The sequence below is a fragment of the Musca vetustissima genome, unplaced genomic scaffold, assembly GCF_032173495.1.
Source record: "Musca vetustissima isolate MV318-11 ecotype Yass unplaced genomic scaffold, APGP_CSIRO_Mvet_v1 utg1463, whole genome shotgun sequence".
NCBI lineage: Eukaryota > Metazoa > Arthropoda > Insecta > Diptera > Muscidae > Musca > Musca vetustissima.
The window spans coordinates 626,791-646,817 of record NW_026886420.1 but is presented as its reverse complement, the minus strand read 5'-3'; the positions used below and the strand labels follow the sequence as shown (position 1 = coordinate 646,817).

At 36.7% G+C, this 20,027-nt stretch overlaps 2 protein-coding genes across 2 annotated transcripts; one reads left to right on the top strand and one right to left on the bottom strand.

The window, feature by feature from the left end:
• The first annotated feature begins 4,650 nt into the window (after nucleotides 1-4,650).
• On the top strand, nucleotides 4,651-10,071 carry LOC133333923 (histone-lysine N-methyltransferase 2C). The gene is made up of 12 exons (XM_061542236.1): nucleotides 4,651-5,251; nucleotides 5,328-5,450; nucleotides 5,522-5,691; nucleotides 5,775-5,965; nucleotides 6,026-7,096; nucleotides 7,169-8,084; nucleotides 8,162-8,238; nucleotides 8,308-8,434; nucleotides 8,543-8,795; nucleotides 8,858-9,060; nucleotides 9,129-9,653; nucleotides 9,726-10,071. The coding sequence occupies exons 1-12, from the start codon at nucleotides 4,654-4,656 to the stop codon at nucleotides 10,068-10,070; spliced, it is 4,599 nt and encodes a 1,532-aa protein (XP_061398220.1). The 5' UTR covers nucleotides 4,651-4,653; the 3' UTR covers nucleotide 10,071.
• A 471-nt stretch (nucleotides 10,072-10,542) lies between these two features.
• Nucleotides 10,543-12,377, bottom strand: LOC133333892 (glutathione S-transferase C-terminal domain-containing protein homolog). Its single transcript, XM_061542201.1, has 2 exons — nucleotides 11,607-12,377; nucleotides 10,543-11,538 (listed from the first exon to the last, which is right to left on the bottom strand). Exons 1-2 carry the CDS (start codon nucleotides 12,375-12,377, stop codon nucleotides 10,543-10,545), a joined length of 1,767 nt encoding a protein of 588 aa, XP_061398185.1.
• Nucleotides 12,378-20,027: the final 7,650 nt, after the last annotated feature.

Sequence of the window (20,027 nt, the reverse complement as noted above, 5' to 3'; positions counted from 1 at the left end):
GAATAAAAGCATAACGTCATCAGCAAATATAAACAATGAGCATACATCAAGATTAATATATTCTGGCAAATCATTTATGTATAGAATAAACAGCAAGGGGCCCAAGACCGAACCTTGAGGTACCCCTGAAGAAAGAAAAGCACTCCCAGATCTAACACCACCCATCTCAACATATTGTGATCTACCGCTAACATACGACATTATCATTTTGCAGGCTGAAAAGGAAAAATTGAATTGATTTTTAAGTTTATATATAAGCGTACTATAGGAAATCGAATTAAAAGCCTTGGATATATCCAATGAAATAAGTGAGCACATTTGCTTATTATTAAGATCACTCCTGATAGATTCTGTTAGGTGTAACAGCAGAGAAGTTGTGCTCCGGCCACGTCGAAATGCATGCTGCCCATCAAAAATTTCGGAATTAGTGTGCGATAGAATTTGGTCTTTTAATATATGTTCACACATTTTCGACAATGCCGGGAGTATTGAGATTGGTCGTAAGTCCTCAGGACCCCGGACTATAGTAGATTTAGGAATTGGTACAACTCGAGCCATTTTCCATAACAGTGGAAAATTTGAGGTAGTTAAAATTGTATTTATTAAGTCCAAAATCAAATGAGAGGTATGAGGCCAAATTAGTTTCAAAAATTCAATAGATATTCTATCTACACCAACCGACTTTGATTTAACTTTGCCAATAGCAACATCAATATCATAGATTGTAACACATGAGAAAGAAAATGAATTGTCAGCATCAAGAAAAGGTTCAATGTCAACACTATCATGTCCATCCGATGTCACATTAGAAGCAAAGAAATCATTAACAGATTCAGCATCACAACCATACACAGCATCATTATCCCCAGTACAACCATGTCTTCTAAGTATCCTCCAGAAACTCTTGGGATCAAGGTTACGAAATTGCTTTGTGTAATAATTGTATCGTTCAGTGCGCATAACTCTCTTTGCCCTATTTCGGTATTTGCAATAAACTCTCCACCTTAACTGACATCTGTTTTCTAGATATGCCCTGTAAGAACAATCCCTTAAAGACTTAGCATTTGCAACATTTTTGGCATTAATCCAATTATCAGGCTGTAATGTAAGATATCTCTTTACAACTGGAACATTGGAGTAAAGGTTTTTAAATAAATTGTTAATAATCTGGCACTTATCATCAGAATTATTGGCCTGATAATAATGCGTATGATCAAAATCTGATAAACATTCGAAGATACCATTCCAATCAATGTTTTTAAAATCATGATATTCAATTCTATCATCCACGGCATTCATACTTAAATCAAAACATGCAATTATAAGTGCATGATGCGAAATCGAAGGACAGTGAACTTGTCCTGAATAGCACGTCGAATCAATATCACTAAGCAACATGAAATCTATTAGGCTGCTACTACTATGCGCAACATCGAAATGGGTCGGTCTTATGTTATGCAAAACTGATAGATTTAACCTTAAACACATAGATCTTAATAATATTGCACGGGTGGGATTAAATAGATCACAATTAAAATCTCCAGCAACTATTATATTAGTATATTTCATAAATAAATTGTGATGCTGTTGCTCAAATGTTAAAATGTCTCCTACTGGAGGTAAATAAACCACACCGAACAAAATTGTTACATTGCCGGAATACAGTTCTAAAAATATGGACTCACATTTTCCCATTATTGACGTTTTAAAAACAACTTTATGTTTGAACTTTTTAGATGCATAAATAGCTACACCACCCCCTCTCAGACATCGTCGGTCATTTCTGTACATTTTGTAACCGGGAACCTCAACTGCACGATTAGATACCACAGGTTTGAGCCATGTCTCGGAAATGCCAATCGCATCTAATTGTGATCCTAACAAAATTGATTTAAAATCGTCAAATTTAAATGAATTAACCGAAGGTCTTATACTTTGGCAATTTATATGTCCAATTCTGAATTTTCCATTAAATGCTGTTAAAACAGACTTCAAATACGCACTATTGCTAACTACCGGACCAATGTCTAAATTAAAAGACATCAAAAACGAATAAAGTAAATATAGAGGGGAACCAATTTACAATAACCAAAAAATATATTATTCTCCACATTAATATTTCAATTCAACAACTAACCATATTACCAATATCAATATTATTTCTCATAAATCAAAGAGTATTTATATATATATATTACAAGCACATAATAAGCATATTTGAAAAGGTTTAAATCAAAATTAGAAAACAAGATATAACCAATTTCAATCTACGACCACCATTCCAGAATAAACTATGTTATTTACGGACTAATAAAATTTTGTTTGCATTCATAAGTGTACATAAAAATTTCAAATCATTTAAATGAATTAATTGGGGGTAATAAAAATCGGACGGACAAAAAAGATATTTTAATTACACTTTTGCCTTTAGTTATGGGCATACATCAGAAAATAAGCATAATCAACCCTAAATGGACAGACAGATAAATGATTCAAATATCATACTATCATCAAGAACGGTGGTGTAGTGAAAAAAGTAAATTTACTTGACAATTTATTAAAATCCACTAATAGTTAAATTTTAAAACGTATTCTCATTGTTGAGAAGCGCCGAACATTCATCAAACTCACGAGTCACCTTCTTCCCATCCGCAAGTATTAGTATCGCTTTGGGTTTATCATAATTTAGAATTTTAAATTTCGATACCAACTTTTTATCTCGTAGCTTCCTGCAAACTGCGTTCAATTCTGAAGCTATCGGAGGGTAATGATCATTCAGGTATAAGCGTTTCTCAATATCAGATCCAACACCTTTAATAATATCCGACACTTTAAGCTGGCGTTCTTTAAAATATTCCTTCATTATAGCATCTCTTGTCTGCACGGAGTTAAATTTTATAAGTAACATCTTTCGTTTATACATATAACAAACGTGGTTAATATCATATGTGGAAATAGGAACCTTATAAAATTCAGCCAAACCAATAGCAATGCTAACGAGATCAGTCATATTTTCAGGTAATCCACTAATTAGTATGTCCCCACGATTTAGCCTTCGATGCAGGATATTATTTTCCACTTGCAAGTCAGAGATCTTTGACGAATAAGATTCAATGTCATCAATTCTTTTATTGCATTCAATTATGTCTTTTTTCATGTCAATAAGACAGGTGGCCATTTCAGTTTTGATTTCCTCGAGTACTCTTCTGATTTCATTTTGCTCGGTTTGATTAGACGTGATGAAATTGTCAAATTTCATATTAAGGGAACGAATATCATCAGAGGTATGACTTCTTTCTAATCCATCATCCAGATTACTATCGCACTTGGCACAAATATATACAGATTTTTTAATTGCTTTTAATGCAGCCAGATCTTTTTCCGAAATATTTGCACAGGCTATATGAAACCACTCCGAACATATTCTACACCTTATGCATCCATTCTTGCCTATTGCAGCATTACAGGATCCACATACAATTTTCGAAGCAGCAGGCATTTCCAATCAGCATACAAGAACAGCAGGAACAAAACAAATCAGCGATCAGAAAAGCGAATAGCCAACAACAGTTAATTTTCAATCCAACAAGAGATTACACCTTTTACAGCAGCACGTTTATCATTCAAGCAAACCAATGAATAAAATTCCAATTATAAAGAAATTATATGGCATTCACGTTGAATTTCATATAAATGAAAAATTTTCAGTAATAAACAATATGTTTAAATACTTCTATGATTTATAAAGTTACGTTTAGCGCTTTAATTTAATAAAATGGTCAGCCGCGAATTCTCACACTTCTATTCAGGCATAGCGTTGCCTATTTTTAATTTTGTAACAAGCGTACTTTTTGTTCACAAAAGGTACGAATTGACATAAACGTACCAAAACAAAAATTAGATTTTTTTATTATTCGTGAATACATTTACGCTTAAATTATAACATATATTATTTACGCATATAACAGGTATAAATATTGACCAATATTTCTCGGTAATTATGATTTATTATCATTTGAAGTAGAATTTTAGGTATCTTTTCGTACTTTTTTGTTCCTACCTGTGTTAATGTTTTCCAACACAATTCACAATTTACCACTGAGAGTGAGAGAAACTCTCAACACCGATCCCGATCCCGGCAAATATAAAACCACGCAAAGTGGGTAATTTTTACTTGAATTCGATGTGCAGTGTTGCCAGCCATTTGAAATATTATATGGAAAATTTTGAAAGACAATCGAGACAAAAACAAAGTTTTTTGTTTTGATACATCACCTTATTATTGCATCATGCCTTAATACAACAACGAATAGAGAGAGAGAACAACTCCCGTCTGTACATGGTATTAGAGATTCATTTCTTAGTTTATAAAGTGAACTACATAAACTGCAAACTAGTTCATGTGCTCTCTTCTGTGAATCGTTCAATTGAACTCTCTACTCTCTAGAGGAGGTGTTCCATGGAATCAAGCTCTCATTTTTTTTATAATCATTGAAAGCCAACAAACAATTACATTTACAATACCTACAATATATTTTTGGAATTTATGGAATATCAATGACCATTTAACGAGACTAAAAAGAAAAGAATTACTCGGCAATTACCAACAAAATGGATGAATCTTCAAGCAAATCTTCGTCAACAAATTGGAATATGGATGAACTACCTTATTTTGCCGAAAAATATCCGGGTAAATGCTGTTGTCTATGCAATTTAGGAGAAAAGTCAGCACTCGGACAGGGAGATATGCTAAGAATCCCTGTAAATGCCGAGATTTTTAAGCCCTATATGAAGACAGCAGAAGCCATAAAAAGTTCCGATACTGGCGGCGGTGTAACTTCAACTGAGGAGAGTCCTTCCCGAAAGAAATCAATCGCAAAACCTAAAGTGACTATTAATAATGAGATTATCAATGAGCTGGATGTAGTGGGGCACGAAGAAATGCCCTCACTCGAAGAAGCCCTAACAGCTGCCGATGGTTGTTACTTGTATATTCATTCGATGTGTGCCATGTGGTGTCTACAAATAAAGCGAATCGAGGAAGATGCCACTCCGAACTTTGAAGACATGGTAGTGAAGAGTCTACAAAGGAAATGTTCGTACTGCTTGCGCTATGGAGCCAGTATAAATTGTCGTATGAGTTGCCAAAAGAATTACCATTTACCCTGTGCAGCCGCTGCAGGTTGTTTTCTTATTATCGAATCGTTTCAAGCATTCTGTGTGGAGCATGTTAGTCAAGTACCGTATATAGGTAAATTACTACCAAAGTTTGTCGGTTTGATATCGCGTTCAGATTTGAACATAATGTGAGTTTCCTTTCTTTACAGCTGTTGATACAAATATTGAATGCAGGCAATGTTTCGGTTTGGGTGATATTTCAAAACTTCTTATGTGTTCAACGTGTGGCGCCCATTATCACAATTACTGTGTTGGTTTGGCAAATTTTCCAGGTAATTTACACCAAAGAAAAGGGAACATACCACACCTAGCAAAATATATATAAATATTATTTTTCGGACAGATTCTCGTTCGGGCTGGAATTGCCAGCAGTGCTGCAAATGCTTGATATGCCGCCAGTCGGATAGTGGCGAAAATCGTTCAGTGAAATGTGAACAATGTCAAAAACTGTACCACACCAATTGTTTGAGGCCAATAATATCATCAGTACCGAAATATGGATGGAAATGTAACGTACGTATTCATATTTGTTGTTTATTTGTGCTTGTTTGGTATGCATACAACCTCGTCCTACACCATGTATCATTATTGTATAGCGTTGCCGTGTTTGCACCGATTGTGGATCTCGAACACCCGGAGCTGGTTCTTCATCTAGATGGCACTGTCATTACACCATATGTGATTCGTGTTATCAACAACGCAATAAAGGATTTTCATGTCCCATTTGTCACAAGGCATACCGAGCACCTTCTCATAAAGAAATGGTCAAGTGTAACAATTGTAATCGGTGAGTCCTCCATATTGCATTATGCATTTTTCTAATGTTTATTCCGGTTTGCTATTTCAGTTTTGTTCACAGCGGCTGTGACGGCGAGGCAGACTTGAGTGCTTACCACCTCAAAAAAGAATCAAATCCCGATTATGATTATGTTTGTCCTCCGTGTAAATCAGGGAAAAAACTAATGGGCACAGTGGATCCAATATCAGGATCTAGTGACGGCTTTCCTCGCGATTTAGAATCGGAATTTTATGATAAGGATGCTCTGGAAATTAGCAACGCCGTAGACCCCCTAAAAATATCCAAGAAACGTTTGAATTTGAAAGAGTTTGGACGAGGAGGAAAGGTGGGAAGACTTTATATGGGCAAAGGTGGCCTTCTTAGCCAGATCAATCGCAAACGCAGTGCAAGGGGCAAGGGTAGACCACTTGCAATGTTAAATTCGTCTTCAATGCAATCTATTTCTAGCAATGAGCTGAACAACACACAATGCTCCGAGGATGACATGTCTCTGGAAAAGAAAATTATATTATGCTCTGCCAAGGACAAATTTATTTTGATGCAAGATATTTGCGTAATGTGTGGTGCTTTGGGAACCGATCAGGAAGCTTGTCTCATATCATGTGCCCAATGCGGCCAATGCTATCATCCGTACTGTGCCAATGTGACGCTCTCAAAAACCATGTTGCAGAAGGGATGGCGTTGTCTAGATTGCACAGTGTGCGAGGGATGTGGACAGAAAAATGACGAAAGTCGGCTATTGTTGTGTGATGAATGTGATATCTCATATCACATCTATTGTATGAACCCGCCGCTTGATGCTGTACCCAATGGCAACTGGAAGTGTAATTTATGTGCTGTGTGTCAGAAATGTGGGCGCAATTCTCCAGGAAAAAATTCCCAATGGTTTAATGGCTTTCTGGAGTGTGGGCCTTGTGCCAGCCAAGCGAAGTGTTTCATATGCTCCCAAGGCTATAATGAGAACGAATTGATCGTACAATGTAACAGTTGTGAAAGGTGGTCGCATGGCATGTGCGATAGCATTAAGAGCGAAGAAGAGCTGTTGAAAGAAGTTGAATATCAATGTAAGCTTTGTCGCAAAGAGGAAACCCCTTCAAAGACGTCGTCAAACAAGACATCGCTGGGAGAGTCAGCAAATAACTCCACAAAAGGCCAGCCATCCACCCCACAACAATCGTCGAATCACGAAAGCTCTGCGAATAATTCTAGTGCAACGCCGTCTTCAGCGGCAACGGCAAACGAAACCTTTGATAATACCGACAATACGTTCTGGATCGATGGGGTGTGTGTCAGTGAACACGGTTTCAATATGATACGCACTCTGACAACAGAAATAAAAAAGAAACGCAAATTAAAGTCGGATGCCAATCAAAAGGATTCGGGTATAATGTCGGCCATAGATTCTGTGGTGGCCGGAAATGCTAATGCCGCCGATGGCAGCGCTGTAGGCGAGGGCAATACTACACCCACCTACAAAGATGGCATGGTGTGGTTAGGTGAAGATGGTAGTCAGCCGGAAGGCTTTTCCATTTCCACGAATGAGGAGGGCGTCAATATTCTACGCAAGAAGCGACAACGTAATTTGCAAAAACTTGGCATTGGTGGATTTAATGTGCGCATGCGGGGTATACGCAAGGAAAGCGAAGACATATATATGGGTACATTAGAGAATCCCTCCCTTACCGATGAAAAGAAAAAGAAAATCATCAAGAAGAAAATGAAATCGAAAATTTGCGAATCTTATCCGTCGTATTTGCAAGAGGCATTCTTTGGGAAATCATTATTGGAAAATAAATCATCATCAATTGATTTTGGTGATGAGTCGGAATCATCGGACGATTGCGGCATAACAACACAAGCACAATCGTACATAATGCAGCAAGCTAAATCAAGTAGTAACGAGGCGACAACATCGGCAAACACGTCAATGGATGCTGCCGCACCATTGGATGCGATCAAAACCGAAGTAGGCATACAACAACAGCCTCAACCGCAGCAACAACAACATGGAATTCAAAACAATAACCATAACAATGACCTGCTGAGTGGCCAAGTTGAAGAGAAACATTTGAATACAACACATTCGGAAAGTAATACAACAACTAAGGTAGGAGGCTACACATGGTTTTATGGTTTTGATTTGACACGAAATACGAAAACATTTTGCTTTTTTATTATTTCTAGATTATGAATGACACCTGTATCGGTATAAATTCCAATAGTGAAATGATGGATTTAAATTCCATAAAAATGGAAATCGGGTAAGATATTCAAATCTACATTTTTTACTTTTCCCTCAAATTATTGTAAATGTTTACCACTTTAAACAGGCAATGCAATAATATGCCCATGGTACAGAGCAACAATGTTGTTGTCCAACAAACCCAAGCTAATCAAATCTCACAGCAAAGTTTTCTACAAAATACTGTAAACAACAACAGCAACAACATCATGAATGTGAGCAATAATCCGATGCAGAAAATGCAACAACAACAGCAGCACCACCACCATCAGCAACAGCCACCAAATATTTTAACATATCAAACATCATACGATCCAATGCAGCAGCAGGGTATGCAACAATCGACCAATAAAAATGCGGCACAATTCTTGACACAAAAATCCGAAGATCCAATGTTGAGTCAAATCAAAATCGAACGGGACATGATGTTGTCCCAAGTTGTAAATGTAAACGAACAAATGGCAACAGATGCAACAACAACACCAGTCGATATACAAATGCCAATTGAAGAACCCGCAAAAGAAGCAGCTGTGGCTGGAACACAAAAAACTGCCGAGAAAATGCGCAAGGATGAAGGTATAACTTGAGTTTTGTTTGCATCATTGCTTTGAATTGCATTATATTGACGATGATTTCAGATTTGGGCGAAATGGCCACAATATCCGCCGTTTTGTATGCCAACACCCAACATCCCGAGCTAAAACATTTGTATCCCAATTGGAACGAGCGATGTAAGCAGATACTGAAAAAATGGAGATCATTGTCGACGGAAATGAAGGCACCATTCTTGCAGCATGCTAAAGATAATCGTTCGGTGCTAAGACTGAGGAGAACACAACAGGTATGCTTGTATTTGTATTTGTTGTCCCAATACAAAATTTATATATGTATATTTTTTCAAATAAAAAGGAACCAGAAAAATTATATTTCCAACAAAAATCCCTCAAAGAACAGGAACAGGAACGAGTATGGAAACAACATCAAGCTAAGAATAAAGAAACATATGGTAATAAATTCAATAAAAACGGTAGGTATTCAACGTATAACTCGAACAAGAATTATTTTCAAAATGTTTATTTGTTTTATACAGCTTTTGTTGGTGATTATAATCGGACCGAGGCGCCACCACCACCTAACGCCGCCATCAATCAAAAACTGCAGCAGCAACAACAGCAAACCCAACAATCAATGTATGATTTGAATATTCTAAATGATCATTCAAAGAACAAGCTGCCAAAACAGCTGCAACATTCCAACACAGAGCAACAGCAAATGAATCCCATAAATATTGCCGAGTGCAGTCAACCATCTCTGTCGCAAATAATGCAACCACATCAACAACAACTTCAGCAGCAGCCGCAACAACATCAACAAGAGCCGCAATCGCCATTCCTGACAACCTTAAATCACCAGATACAAACTCAAACCAACACCGTTGCACAACAACAACAGCAGCAGCAACAACTTCATACAACTTCTGCTTCCGCACTGGACGATTTAACCAAGTCATATGCCACCAATAAACCAGATGCTGCAACAGCTGCTGCACAGCTTTGTGAACGCAATGATATATTCTTAACGGACAAGAATTGGCCGGGTGTCAGCAAATTGGGCGATCCCAAAGATAACGTGGCTGATAAGTTGGTGGAGAACGACGAAGCGGGAGCTTTTGGCGACATTTTAGGTGGCTTTGGAGAGGGTGATGATGATGATATCTTAAAATCGTTGACTGCTGAAATCGGCGACGATTTCAATATCTTGGAATATGCCGATCCGGAACTTGATGAGATAAATGGCAGTCAAAATCTCTTAAACAAATTAGATTTCGATGAAAATCAAAAGCCAATTTAATAACATATTCACACACACACGCGCACGCGCTCACTTATTGACAAAAGCCTTAAAGTTAAAAACAATAGATCTGTTAAGTTTTCTAAGAGAATGAATACAAGATTCACAAATTCCTTGTTGACAGCTTAAAGAATAAATTATAAGAATTCAACACAGTTAAATTTGTTTTAATTGTTCGTATATTTGTTTTTAACTATTAATACATTAAAAAAGGGAAATGAACTAAAAACAAAAACTCTATTCGAAGCCAAACTCGGAAAGTTGCATTAAAAATAAAATAAGTTTTAGGTAGATTTGGGTGAAACCTAAATCATTTCTCCCGCCCTCACACGTGATGGCGGTGAAACATTCTCATTTCTCCCTCCTTCCCTCGTGAACTCACTTTTCTATCACATGAAACGTTCGTGAGTCGTTTCGACTAGCGAGTTTTTCATGAAGAAACCAGAAATTTACCTTTAGTACGTGATTGTGTTCACATCGACTCCTCGTGCGTTCTTTTTCTACCCACCAGCAATCTATTCTTTGGCGTGCAATTTTCGGGTTTAAGGCGTGTTAATATCACATTATAGCCAGCGTTCTCTGCTTGTAATTTTCTATCCGTATCCACTATGTCCATGCATAGCTGACCCTGCCTCGTGGTCTCTTCGGAGCAATTTAATGTTCCCAATGCATGTGCCTGATCAGCAGTATGGGCAATATACATGTACTCATTCTCCGATAAGGCTGATCGAAATTCCTTACTCAGGGGATATTTGATGTGGGGCATCGGTTGCAGAGACCCATAGCAACAAGGACAGCACACAAAATTGGCATTTGCTCGACGACATTGTGCCAATACAATGTCCGTTCCTGTTCCACAAGCATGCAGTGAACAGCCAATATCGAATTTACCCTCGAAATAATCTATATTCGATTGGTAGAATATAACGTTCTTCAGTTGCAGCTCAAGAACTCGGCACTTGGCCCTTTGCAATGATATTGACTTATTTTCCAACAGAATCACGGTACATAGGGGAAGTTGCAAGGCCAACAGAATGCCTAAATGGCCGGTCCCGCTACAAAAGTCAACAATACGATCACCTGGGTTGGCAAGCGACACAACAGCATTTGCCAAATTTTCCAATTGTTGTCGTTTCCTAGCCAGTCTTTTTTCAGGCAATGCTGAACTTTTGGCGTGTGAAGGCTCAATGCATTGCCAGTCAATGGTGAATTTGTCATATGTACATGTCGATGTACTACTAAAATGAATGTCCAAATTTTGGAGTTTGTCGAGGGCGGCATCGACCTCTTTTTGTTCAGTATAAATGCGATTTCGTGGTTTATATCTTTTGGGGTCACTTTTGTAAAAACTTGCGGCTGGGCATTGTGGTATTTTCAGCTCGTTGTCAACTTTGCGGAGCCCGTCCAATGAAGATAGCATACAAGTGTCATTAAGGATCTGCAGACATTTGGAATCATAATTGTCTACCTGTAACAAAAGAACAGGGTATTAGCACATTTTAATGCTTAGAATCTTCCAAAAACACAAATACTTACATTAGCAAACCAATTCTTTGTCAATGGGAAACTATCAAGCAATGATAGCCCACATCCAATAAAGAGAAGACGTACACATGGATAAAGTATTAAATCGCCAATCGTAAACTGCACACCTTCAACAAATGTATGCTCAATCGACAATTGATCCTTGGGTGTGGTACATTCTATTGTCACTTTCTTCTTCGATTCGACATTGGCCTTTTCACGTGCCAGCTTATAAATATTATGCATGCGCACAGGTTCGCCCATGTGATTCTCAAATCGAACACACTCAACAGGCAACTCAGTAAGGCAGCATTTGCCTTCAATCGACTTTAGGACATCGGATAGTCCAGCTACTATATTCACCTCACAGAAGCGGGTCCATATGGAGGCTTCCGTCGTTGCCAGCAGACAACTTTCTTTGAAACCCAATAACTTGCGACTCGCTTCGGTGCCATATTTTAGGACTATCTCGCGACACACAGCGCACATTCCCGCAATATAGGTATCATTGTCTTTGTTGTAAATTGGCAAATGCAAATCCCACAGAGGCTCCTCCACGGCAGTATCCTTGTGAATAATCCGTTCATCATTTAAACTCAGCTTAAGGTAATCTCTGTTCAGGGGTATTTTTCCATTGCTGGCCTGTGCTGTGGTTAGCACAAAATGCAGCTTTATATTCTGAGGTTGCTCCAAGTACAAGTACACATAAAGAGCCACATAGGACTTTATGCTGGTGAAGATACTTCCTTCTTCCGCGTGAATTTCGATGTACAGGTGATCCATGGTATGTTGTGTGACATGAGGCTATGCCACCGGCCAAACATAGAAACGTTCCAATTGACACGAAAAATAAAGACAAAAGTTAATGGTCGATAAAGGGCAAGCACAAAACAGTAATAGCTAGTTTACACATAATTGGCGATATATATACGTTTTTCTCTTCGATGAAACAAACAATAAAAGAAGGTAGCCACATCAGCAATTTATTACACAAATAACTGTTGATGTATCAAAATTTTTAGCCTTATTCTGGATATTCGCTAGGGAGATATCTCACATGTAAAAAATGTTCGCTTTCACATTCTCGCCTTATTCCAAATGAATAGGGATACGCAAAAATGAGAGATGCGGATTCGAGTTTTCGAAAATAGTGGTTAAAAATTGTTACTTTTTATTTTTATTGAAACTTTATAAAAATGCAAATGTGAAATATCAAGAATCCGATGTATAACTGCTTGTAATTAAAAGAAAACAAATTAAAGTTTGAAAATATGGCAACATACAATACGGCATGTGAAACAGCTGTTTATTGGTTTGATGTAATTTGGTACAACAACTACAACTGTTCACGTAGCGAACATGGTTTTTAAATAATAAAGATAGTGAATGTCTTGCTGTGTAGAAGAGAGAATATTTAGTTAAACAGGGATCTATATTTGTATACAGTCCACTTGAGATAAGAGATTATTTTGGTTGAATATTTGTACACAATAATAAGATAGGAGTTTTCTATTGCCACATGTGATATGTTTGGGTGAGATTACGGGGAGTAATCTTCGCTACAGACTGATAAGCATGTGTAGCGTGCTTGCCACATGTGAGATAAAGAATTGTGTGTGTCCACTCCATGTGTTATGGTAGATGCACTCTCTCTCTCCCTCTCTTTTACACATTAGTCTAAGATAGGTTAAGTCATATTGTACAACTTAGTTCTTAAGGATTACTTTCTATATTAATAAATTAGTGTGTAAATGCACAGTATCCGCGTAAGATCCCTAGTTTTTCATTGGTCCTTCGTGCCGGATCAGTGACCGATTGTGGAGGAAATTGATGCTGGAGAATTTGCCTTAAAGGTCAAGAAAATTCTCTCAGCTTGGAGGAAATCCAAATAGAAAAAAAAAATAATTGAAAACAGAATGCCGAGTCAAAAGGAGACTGCGGTGACGGCGAGACATTTAGCCAGTGAAGCTTCAAGTCTGAGCATAGCGGCTACAGATGAAGATAAGCTAGGCAGAGCCTCGGCACCGACCCTGGAGTGGGAGATAAAAAATCTTCCAAATAATAATATGTTCGCAGAGAATATCGATCGACTAGATGCGACTGTGGTACCGAACCTATATGACTTTATAGAAAGTCTAGTGAGGGACGCATCCGATGAAGTAAAACGCGATCCGGTGGTGCGGGATCGGTGGATGGAGATATTGGAGAAGAAATCCAACATGGCAGGAGGTTTTAGGCCAGTCCAAGAACAAATGGGCAGCCTTCAAAGAGTATTGGAGGAGAAAAGCCGTGACGTGGCGGAGTTACGGGCAAGGAATAATGAGCTAGAAGTTGCTCTAAAAAGATCGGAAGACGCCAATGGTTGCCTTAAAGAAAGAGCACAGGAAAGTTATAGAAAGGCTAGAGATAGATACCTTGAATTGTACTTTCAAGATCTCAAGCTTAAAGGTGAATTGGTTGCGGCTGCAGAGAAAGCCCAGGCAGCAGAAAAATCCTGGGAAGAAGAGAAAAAGAAGCTTTTGAAAGAACTGGATCTTTCGGAGAAGGCGCGAGAAGCAGCAGAGGCCGAACGTGACCAGTTGGCCATACGAATGGTTGTCAATGACAAAAAGGAGCGGAAAGTAAGTAATATTCCATTTGCTCAAAGTAATATTCTATTTGCGCAGAAATTATCTAAAGCCGAGTTGGCCATGAAAAAGAGCGATGCGGTGGCTGGTAAAGGAAGACTTGCTGTGAACTGTGCGTCGCCAGTAGATACTTGTTTTGCCGATATGAAGGTAAAGCCGACGGACAATGACTGTTACCCGACAGCAACAATTGATTGGGGCTGTGAGCAAAAGCCGGTGGTTATTAATATTCCGACGAGGAAAATTACCGCTAGAAAGGCAGACATGAAGATGAAGCAGGCGGACAATTGCGATAAACCAACAATACAAGATGATTGGAACGGTAAGCGAAAGCCGAAAATTATGAATCTTCCGGCCAGGAAGATTGTCGAAATAAATCGTGGAAAGGCGGCCGGGAAGTTGGATCCAGCAGTCACAGGCAGTACGCAGCCAACGTTAGATGGGGCACCACGGAATAAAGAGGACGTTATGCCGAAGAGGAACGAATTGGGTGCCAAGAAAGATGGTGAAGCAGAAGGGGTAGGTGTTCCCACCAAAACGAAGTCTGCGGTCAGAAGCGGGAACAATCTGAAGAATGAAGCCGCGGTTATTATGAGGTTTACAAATGGCACCTGGAGAATGATGCTGCCGGCCAAAGATGCGGACAAGCCACTTGGAAGCCGTATGATCGAGAAGCTGACGAAGACTATGGCCAAGGGTTCAGGCTGGAAGAATAAGCCGGCGGACAAAGGTGGAAGTGTCAACATGAGAAGCTGGTTGGAAAGAGGGTGGTGGTATCTAGAGGCGATCACCTAGCTGTTTTTTGATTTCTTTTAAATTTTTGATATTTTATAATTTTTGTATCTTGGAATAGTTTATATTTTATATTCATTTTCTGGCCCGCAAGATGTTCACGTAGCGAACATGGTTTTTAAATAATAAAGATAGTGAATGTCTTGCTGTGTAGAGGAGAGAATATTTTGCTAAACAGGGATCTATTTTTGTATACAGTCCACTTGAGATAAGAGATTATTTTGGTTGAATATTTGTACACAATAATAAGATAGGAGTTTTCTATTACCACATGTGGTTTGTTTGGGTGAGATTACGGGGAGTAATCGTCACTACAGACTGATAAGCATGTGTAGCGTGCTTGCCACATGTGAGATAAAGAATTGTGTGTGTCCACTCCATGTGTTATGGCAGATGCACTCTCTCTCTTACACATTAGTCTAAGATAGGTTAAGTCATATTGTACATAGTATCCGCGTAAGATCCCTAGTTTTTCAACAACCGATTACAAAAAAGAAATTTTTTGTGATGGCAAAAACCGCATAGAACGCTGGCAAAGAAACAAGGAATAATGGAAGAAATCTGCGATTAAATAAAATTAATTCGCAGTTTATTATTTCACTACTTAATTGTGTACCGTTTTATTTAATTTCAATATTTTATCTCTCCAAATTCTTAAAGTGCAAATTATTTTATGATATGCTCCTTCCCTTTTATTTTGTCCTTCAAAATGTATTCATTCGGCTATGTGCTTTTTCCATAATATTTCTTTTTATTTTCTTGAGAAACAGATCCTCACCTAAAATATCAGTATTTCGCCTCCACAATGCATCAAACTCGGCTTAAATTTTCCTTATTGCCTTTATACATTCCGTGGCAATATTTGGTTGAGCAGGCATCGTTGTCAATAGGATTTCCAATGATATTTTTGTTCTGTTCCCGTACTGCAAGAATTTCCTAGTTTTTACTACGATAACAATTTTTTCTTTATGATATCGAAAATGTGGTCAAAATGAGTAGGCTATTGCAGTACGGGAACAGGCCATTTATTTGTTGTTTTCGAGTCATGGTACAATTATAAAAGGTAACAGCAAATCCCAGCTGATTTGATTTCAACGTAATACTAGTGTCAATATAAATTTGACAAATTATGTTTTTAAAAATCACCCAACAGGAAAATTGGGAACGCATACAATTTGAAATTGTTCTTTATTAATGTGCTCCCGTATTCAATTTACTCAATCTGCCTGCTGGGAAAGTTTGAGGAAGCAAATATTTCTTGAAGGAATTACTCGCTATTCCCAGCATGGTCATATGTGTTACACATAAATATGGCAATGACTCAATTAAAGGAAAGATGTGGAAGCGATAGAAAAATAAATTGGATAGATTTTCATTCATGTTTTTCAATTTTTATTTTGAGGATTCGAAAATATTCCATTTTCAAAATAAAAATAATTTGATGATAATTTGTTTGTTTGTTTACATTTTTCTGTCAAATGAGTTGACACTAGTAGAACATACAACAACAAATTTCCATGTGGTTGTTGTATCGTTTTTTGTACAACAACACTTGCTGTTACCTTTTATTATTATACCATGTTTTCGAGTAAAAAATTTGTATACAATCATTTATAATATTCTAAATCGTAATAGAATAAGTATTGTGTAAATATTTTTCATAAAAATATTTAATACGTATGTTTTTGTAGTCAGCTCCCTTTGAATTTATTAGTGGAATGTCGCAAACATGTCATCTCATTCTCCTTCTCCCTGTAATCCAGAATAAAGGGGAAAACACATAAGAGGATTTCCTGGCTTGGCATGTTAAGTTTGTTTCTTTTGTTGTAAAAGAATAAAGGAGAACGGTGTCCAAATTCCTCTTTGACACTGATGTTCCCTTATAAATTGACAATTCATACGAAGCCAACTTAACAGAGCAGGCCTGAATCCTCCTATGTGTTTCCCCCTTAACTAAGTCCTGATTTAGATTAGGCGAGTTTACTTGCGGCAATTCTTATCGTTCTCTTTTGAACTTGCTTCATGCGTCTAAACAAGCCAATTCGGTTTCAAAAATATTTTTTTTACATTTTGTGACAATGTTCTGGATTGGTATTTCAAATTACTGACACTAAAAAACAAAATACACAAAACGAATTGCCAGAAAATTGTCGGTACGGGCAATTTTTTTCAAGACTTGCCGCAAGTGAACTTGCCCAATCGAAATTGAGACTAATTTTTCCCCAAAACGGATTTTTTCGCTTTCGAACTTCATTCAGAATAAGGCGAAAGCGAGAATGCGAAAAATTCAATATTATTTTACACAAATTCATTCAGGAAATATTAATACAACAGCTATGCTGCTGAAACGGCTACCTTATTAAATCTGCAATGATAGCATCTGTCACTTTGTTAATTTGTCGAAATTCGAATTATATAGCCCTAAACGATACCGTTATATTAAAGACGCTTGTCATTTCCTTTCGGTTAATACATTAAAAAGTTGTTAAAAATTTAAATACAAATAAAATGCCGTCTTCAATTGACGATCTAGATGAATTGGCTGAAACACTAGTGAAAACTTTGATCGAACCTGTAAGTTGTATTGAATAGCGCAGCGCATTTCTGTTTATAACATTTAATAACATCATTATTGATCATTCCATTTGTAGACCGAAGCTACTCTAAAGCAAATTGTTAAACGGTTCAATGAGTTGCCAAAACATTTGGATAATAAAACGCCAGGCATTTACTCCACAGTGCTGAAATGGTTTCAATTATATTTGGTAAGAACGATAAATTAATATGTGGAGTTGTAGCAATTTAAAAAAGAAGATGGAAGTCAACGTATTTAGACTTAAGTGATCACGAAATCTCGGGAAGCATGGATTGCCCCATTGAGGTCGTATACCTATTTTCTTGATCAGTGAAAAATCCGAGATGACCCCTCAAACTCAACTCAAGGAAAAATTCAAGTAGTCGACAGCTTTTGCATTTTAACTCAAACTACTAACGAATTGTATTTTTTCATCTAAAAAAACATATTTATATAATTTTGGTATTTTTTTATTGAAGAATACTGAAATATTTTCCCAATTTTACAGAAAATGCAAACATCCATAGATCCGAAAAATAACAAACTATTGGAACAATTCGAAAATACTATACCCATGGCAATAACATACATAATTGGTTGCTTGCAATATAAAGTTAGTGGAAGTAAAGTTGGAGAATACCACCACAACTTATTGCAAATAATGGACACCCTGCTATGTAACTCTGGGCCCAGTGTTTTGAAACAATTTAGTACATTCGACAAGGGAACCATGTAAGTATTTCTGAGAAAATTTGAAATTCAATTTCAATTGAGGATTTACTACTTATAGATCATGTCTATGGAAACCAATTTCATTTGTCGGAGATTTCAATACACAATTTATGGCCTTAAAAATATATGTCAATATTTTAAGTATTTTCGATCCGAATAAAAGGAAAGAAGAGCTAAAAACTATTCAATTTAGTAACCTAAAAAAGTTTAAGGAAGGTCTTAATAAAATAATAGACGAAAATCAACGAATGTACACCTTTGAAGAGGTAAGTTACAAAAAAATAGAATTTAAAGTAAATTCCCGAATTTAATTCAAATATAATTTTAAATAAACATGTCGCTATGTTTAATTACAAAATGTGATAACATCAAAAACGGTAGTGCGATTCTCTAAAATATTAGATATTAACAACAAAATTAAATTAAAATATTTTTATCTTCTGTAGTCATTAATGACTACTTTACATTGTTCCTTATCTTACCGGACATTTTATATTATTGTGCTTAGCTAGTTAGAGAATTCCACTACAAAAGATCGAATTATTGAACAAACTTTTAATATATTTCTCTTTTAGGCTTGTCGAAATCTATTGAATAACTTTAATATGAATTTGTCCAACAAGTGTCTGGTATATTCTTTCTATTGCCAAAGTGTGATTTTAAATAATAATTATGATTTCATTCGACCGGTATGTTTAAACGAAATTTTAGTAACAAAAATATGTGTATATATAAATGTATGTATATTTGTCTATTTAGTATTCTGAAAAGTTTTGGATAGACTTGAATTACTATCCTCATACTATTTCATTTAAATGCCGTATAAAACAAGATTCAAATTCATACAAACTGGATGATTTCGTGGTAATTGTAAAATGGAAGCGTATTCTACTGTAAGTAAATTGACAGAATTACTTTATTTTGAATAACTTGAACTATCCATTATAGGCAGAACGATGATTACATATCCGTTACGTTTAACAAAAACGACGACATTTCATCACTACCCAACAACGTTAAATCGGAATTAGAAAAACAAATCAATACTATGCGCATTTATTTGCCAGAAATAGAAATGAATCGCCTGAGAACAAATGATGAGCTAATGGCATATTTTGAAAATGAAAATTCTAAAGGTAAATTTGCAGACGGTTTCGTATTAGAATAAGCAATTGTCCGCAAAACCTCTTCTATTATTAAAGAACTATCGTTATTTTATGTAGCATTTAAGAATTTTTAATACGGCACTAATATTTCTTCTTAGATGAACAAATGGAAATCACTGAAACGTCTCATATAAATAATGATTCCACAACAATAACTCCCAAATCATTAAAACTGGATTCGAAACCATATCACCGTGAAAGGATTATAACAAATCTAGCACATAAGGAATTTGGAGAAAACAATATGGCAACGAGTCTTCAAACAGTACCAAATTCAAGATTTATTCAACAAGGCGAGATAACCCATAAACAAAAGGCCCCGAAAAGAAAATTTTTCAAATACATTGAAAGCGAAGATGAAATGGAAATTACCAGAAAACGGCAACCAAAAAGGAAAACTATAAAAAAGAAGAACAAAACAACCAAAAAACCAAGGTATGTAATGTAAAATTAATTTCAAGACCACTAATAAATAATTTCTTTTCTGTTATGCTCCAAGAATTCTCAAACCTCGTTCGGAAAAGAAAACAGTTTGTGCAGT

Bases quoted from the DNA above. Each gene is read 5' to 3' on its own strand.
- LOC133333923 (XM_061542236.1), top strand. From the start codon at position 4,654: ATGGATGAACTACCTTATTTTGCCGAAAAATATCCGGGTAAATGCTGT. The intron at 5,966-6,025 runs GTGAGTCCTCCA...TTGCTATTTCAG, and splicing joins AAGTGTAACAATTGTAATCG to TTTTGTTCACAGCGGCTGTG. The intron at 8,435-8,542 runs GTGAGCAATAAT...GATCCAATGCAG, and splicing joins ACAGCAACAACATCATGAAT to CAGCAGGGTATGCAACAATC.
- LOC133333892 (XM_061542201.1), bottom strand. From the start codon at position 12,377: ATGGATCACCTGTACATCGAAATTCACGCGGAAGAAGGAAGTATCTTC. The intron at 11,539-11,606 runs GTAAGTATTTGT...CTTTTGTTACAG, and splicing joins CAAAGAATTGGTTTGCTAAT to GTAGACAATTATGATTCCAA.